Source organism: Hordeum vulgare, chromosome 5H (assembly GCF_904849725.1).
Source record: "Hordeum vulgare subsp. vulgare chromosome 5H, MorexV3_pseudomolecules_assembly, whole genome shotgun sequence".
Lineage (NCBI taxonomy): Eukaryota > Viridiplantae > Streptophyta > Magnoliopsida > Poales > Poaceae > Hordeum > Hordeum vulgare.
This window is the reverse complement of record NC_058522.1, coordinates 539,218,932-539,224,312: the sequence shown is the minus strand read 5'-3', so window position 1 is coordinate 539,224,312 and position 5,381 is coordinate 539,218,932. Positions and strand designations below refer to the sequence as shown.

The 5,381-nt window shown below is 41.1% G+C and overlaps 1 protein-coding gene across 1 annotated transcript; it reads left to right on the top strand.

The window, feature by feature from the left end:
• Nucleotides 1-291: 291 nt before the first annotated feature.
• Nucleotides 292-2,690, top strand: LOC123398617 (serpin-Z2A-like). The gene is made up of 2 exons (XM_045093068.1): nucleotides 292-868; nucleotides 1,785-2,690. Exons 1-2 carry the CDS (start codon nucleotides 821-823, stop codon nucleotides 2,568-2,570), a joined length of 834 nt encoding a protein of 277 aa, XP_044949003.1. The 5' UTR covers nucleotides 292-820; the 3' UTR covers nucleotides 2,571-2,690.
• Nucleotides 2,691-5,381: the final 2,691 nt, after the last annotated feature.

Below are 5,381 nucleotides of genomic sequence, written 5' to 3'. Positions count from 1 at the left end.
CTTGGAATATAGTAGTACTACTTATCACTTGTGTGATTTTAGATAACACCATTCTTCTAAAACGATCAACAAAAAGGTTACGTGGCGTGTAATAGTCTCACATGATCCAGTACCAATTTTACAAAAATCCGACGTGCGGAAAGATCAGATCGGAAGCGCCACCCTAAATCGAGATAGGATCAATTCAAGTTTCTCCAGATATACGAAATGACGCGGCGCTGACTAGACAACAAACCACTTATCTTCCTTTATGATGCAAATTGATTGAGATACTACCCAATGATTTCATTGTGGTTGTGTTGGTCACAACAACTCACATGCTCCGAACCTTTGCACAACTCTCGGTCTGTGGCTCCTGTTAAATAGCCACAAACCGCCCACGAAAACAGCACTTCCCAGTCAATAATCTCTCTTTCTCTCAACTCCAAGGAAATCCCAACGAAGCACCACCCCAACGATGGCAACCACCCTCGCCACCGACGTCCGCCTCTCCATTGCGCACCAGACCCGTTTCGGTGTTCGCCTCGCCTCCGCTATCTCATCCAACCCCGAGTGTACCGCCAACAATGTCACATTCTCTCCGGTCTCCCTTCATGTCGCGTTGAGCCTCATCACTGCTGGTGCCGGGGGTGCCACCCGTGACCAACTCCTAGTTACACTAGGGGAAGGCGAGGCTGAGGGACTCCACGCGCTCGCCGAGCAGGTGGTGTAGTTCGTGCTCGCCGATGCATCCGGTGTCGGCGGTCCACGTGTCGCATTCGCCAACGGCGTCTTCGTGGACGCGTCCCTGCCGCTCAAGCCATCCTTTGAGGAGCTCGCCATGTGCAAGTACAAGGCCGAGGCCCAGTCTGTGGACTTTCAAACTAAGGTGACCCCCCTTCTTTAGCTAGCTCGTTCTCGAAATGACGGCAAGGTTTGCTCGTTATCTATGGCACTATCATGTAGAGAGTGCTTGTTTTGTGTTGATGTAATATAGTGGCACTCTCAGTCGCAAAAGTAATAATAATAGTGTATTTTATTTATGTTGATATTTAGCTAAGCCTTATAACCATTCAAGATTTGTTATAGTCCTTTTCCTTTGAAATTTAATGGTTATACATATGGACCACTGTTTTTAACTCTATAAGTTTTAGAACCGTTTCCAACTTTCTATAGGTACACATATATAGTATTTCGGTTGGTTGGGTAAAATGAAATAGACAGACTTAATATCCCATTGTTAAACCGTTCAAGTTTATGAAATATATTAGTCTAGATTATACTTGTAATATGCATGGAGTACTTATTAATCCCTTGCTATTTGTGTCCAACTAACTATTGAAATGAAGGTGTTGTTTACGTGAATTTATGATACCTTGGCAATATTCATCGTCGTGCTGTCATGTTGCTTATTGTAGTAGCATACGTATAGGAGTATGTATAGCTAATATCTATGTGCTAAATTTGCATAGGTACTGAGAAATGGGTATAGGATGACCATTTAATAAATTTTGTACGCACACATGGATCTTTTTTCTGTCATCTGTGGTTTTATGTGATGGTTTTACTATGTGGGTAAAACTTTACTATGTCATATGTGGTTTTATGTGATGGTTTTACTATGTGGGTAAAACTATACTATACATAGAAATGCTTTGTAAACCATTAGTATTCTTCTTTGCATTCTTGCCACAAATATAATATTTTGTCATTTGAGAATTTTTTTTCAAACTTGGTAGCACAATAATATTGTCAAATTATTTTCGTTACATACATTGACCTTTCTTTATTTTGACTTGGTCCAGGCCGCGGAAGTTACTTCTCAAGTGAACTCATGGGTAGAGAAAGTCACAACCGGGCTCATCAAAGATATTCTCCCCGCAGGATCTGTTGGCAGTACCACTAGACTTGTTCTTGGCAATGCCCTTTATTTCAAAGGAGCTTGGACAAATCAGTTTGATCCACGTGGAATAAAAAACGACTACTTCTACCTTCTTGATGGGAGCTCAATTCAAACACCATTCATGTACAGCATAGAAGACCAATACATTTCTTCTTCTGATGGCATGAAGGTACTTAAGCTTCCTTACAAGCAAGGCAAGGACAGGAGGCAGTTCTCCATGTACATCCTTCTTCCAGAAGCACGAGATGGTCTTTGGAGCTTGGCCAAAAAGTTGAGTGTTGAGCCAGAGTTCCTAGAGTGCCATATCCCAAGGCAGAAGGTTGCACTCAGGCAATTCAAGCTCCCCAAGTTCAAGATATCATTTGAAATTGAAGCATCTGATTTGCTCAAACAGTTTGGTCTGCAACTGCCATTCAGTGATCAAGCAGACCTTTCGGAGATGGTAGATTCCCCAATGCCACAGGGCCTCAACATATCATCTGTTTTCCACAAAGCATTTGTCGAAGTGAACGAAACAGGAACCAAGGCTGCGGCATCAACTATGGGTCAAGCAGTCCTACAAAGTGCAAGGCCGCCCTCAGATATGGATTTCATTGCGGATCACCCTTTCCTCTTCCTTATCCGGGAAGACATTTCCGGTGTGGTGCTATTCATCGGTCATGTGGTCAATCCCCTCCTATCTTTGTAATGTGTTTGCTCTGAAGTGTCTTGTCATTTACTTCAGTTGTTACATGTAAGGGAAGGGTTTCGACAGTTCATCATGTTACCCATGCAATAAATCCAATAAATGTTCTATGCTTTTGATGAATTCTACACTAGTATGTTGACATATTACTTTTGTGTGCATTTTGTGTGTCGACTAGACTATCTTGACCCAAAATACTAGTTATGACACCACCTATGAGCTACAGAGGCAGATGCATGTCAACACGCTCATTTTGACTTCATTTTTTGAAAGGAATAGAAAAACAGAATCAATTCAAAATCAATTCACATGAAACTGTAACTAAAGATTCTTGTCGGACTTTGGGGGAAAAAGAAAGATCCAAGCGGTTGGCAAAGTTCTTTTTTCTTTAAAAAAGTGAGATCAAAGGAAATTCCCTATGCTACTTTTTCTTTGCTCAATTCATTAAACCAAGTACATAAATAGTGATGCTAAATAAGTAAAAAAACATTGTACAAGCGCGGGCCAAGGCTCACCTACAACCGGAGACGGATGCCATTCAGGTTATATGAGTGAGGTTTGAGCCTTCGAAGGCTAATCCGGACATTTTGGAGCTCGTCCTCAAGCCAAGCAATCCAACAACATTTCGGTACGACTAGCACACCACATACAACATGGACACACAGAGTATAAGCACAAAGGTTACAACCAAATAAGTAGACGAGCAAGACCAAGAGACCAATGAAGTACTCCGTCACATACAGTTGAATGAATGAATCACGAGATTTGCATGAAAGACACAAAGAGAACAAAACCGTAGGCACCAATAAGCCGATAGAGTCAGAGCCTATGCCATTGCCTTATTCATGAGTCCAATCAAGTCGCTTCTTGTCATCATATACCTACAATTTTTTAGGTAATACAATGAAGCTACCAAACTAGACAGATAAATAAATCCTACAAGTCTTTTTCATAGTTGACCACAACATGCTCCGTAGAAGACAAACTTCCACCCGACCATTCCGCTGCCCAAGGAGGTATCGGAGAAACCGGTGGCCGGGTGTACCTCAATAAACCAATGGAATAACAAAATGTGTGCTTTACGTAAATTTCTTGGTGGGTGGGTCATACATACGGTCGGTATCCTCAAAAAAGATAAGTTTCGTCTTTCATCAATCATTGATGAATTAGAAGCTTTGGCAGAAGTTAGGCCTTTATCTGAGCATGAAATCAAGATCAAGAGTCAATCAAATGCACGGATAGCTAGCATACTGTGAGAAGAGGAAATCAAATGATACCAACATTCTAAGTCTCAATTTATCGTGAAGGGTGATCTGAATACTAGATATTTTCACGGAGTTGCCAATGGCAGACACCGGAAAAAAGTATTCATTCCCTACAACAAGATGATGGTACGATTGAGGGACATGAGCAACTTAAAAGTTACATCACTAATTATTATAAGAATCTGTTCGGAGCCCCACAAGAAGGAAACTTCTCAATGGATCAGTGCTGAATAGATGACATCCCTTAGGTCTTTGTTGAGGAAAATAGCCTTCTAACAGCCCCATACTCAGAGGAGGAAATTAGAAAGGCAGTTTTCCTAATGGAGCATAATAAAGCCCCAGGTCCGGATGGATTTTCCGGAGAGTTCTATCAGAACTTTTGGGAAGTCATCAAATCGGATCTCTTTCTCCTGTTTAGCTACCTACATGCTGACCAATTAGATTTGTTTCGCTTAAACTTTGGTGAGATTATTTATTACCTAAGGTTAATGAGGTTGTAAGGATAGAACAATTTAGACCTATCTGCCTCTTTAATGTTAGCTATAAAATATTCATGAAGGTTGCGACTATTAGGTTGAATTCGATCGCTGAACATGTGGTTCGTCCTTCACAGGCAACTTTTATGCAAGGTAGACACATCCTAAATGGTGTTGTTATCCTTCATGAATCAGTCCATGAATTACATCGGAAAAAGTTGAATGTGGTAGTACTCAAAATAGACTTTGAAAAAGCGTATGACAAAGTCAAATGGCCCTTTCTACAACAAACCCTCTGAATGAAAGGATTTTTTGCAGAGTGGCGCGCTATGATCCATAGCTCTGTTCCTGGAGGAAGTGTTGGCATTAAGGTCAATGATGACATTGGTCACTATCTCCAAACGAAGAAGGGATTACGACAAGGTGATTCGATATCGTCCGTGCTATTCAATATATTGGCGGATATGCTAGCGGTCATGATTGAGCATGCCAAGGCTGATGGACAAATCGATGGGGTAGTAAATCATCTAGTTGATGGTAGGCTGTCTATACTTCAATATGCCGACAATACGATTTTCTTCATGGATCATGACCTCGAGAAAGCAAGAAATTTAAAATTGATTTTATCAGCATTCGAGCAACTCTCAGGTCTTAAGATCAATTTCCATAAAATTGAATTGTTTTGCTTTGGCGCAGCTCAAGACGAGGTTCACCTATACGCTGACTTGTTCGGATGCGGGTTGGGCCAGTTTGGATCACATATTTGGGGGTTCCAATACATTATCACAGACTCGCTAATGCTGAATCGAAACACGTCGAGGAGAGACTGCAAAAAAGACTTACAGTTGGAAAGGTAAATTGCTATCTCTCGGCAGAAGATTGTTCCTCATAAATTCAGTACTAAATAATATGGTACTATATATGATATTCTTCTTCCAGTTGACGAAAGGAGTTTTACATAGACTTGATTATTTCCGATCAAGAATTTTTTGGCAAGGAGATAGCGAGAGAAAGAAATATCAACTGGATAAATGGAGTGTGGTTTGTAGTCCAAAAGACAAAGGCGGGTCGGG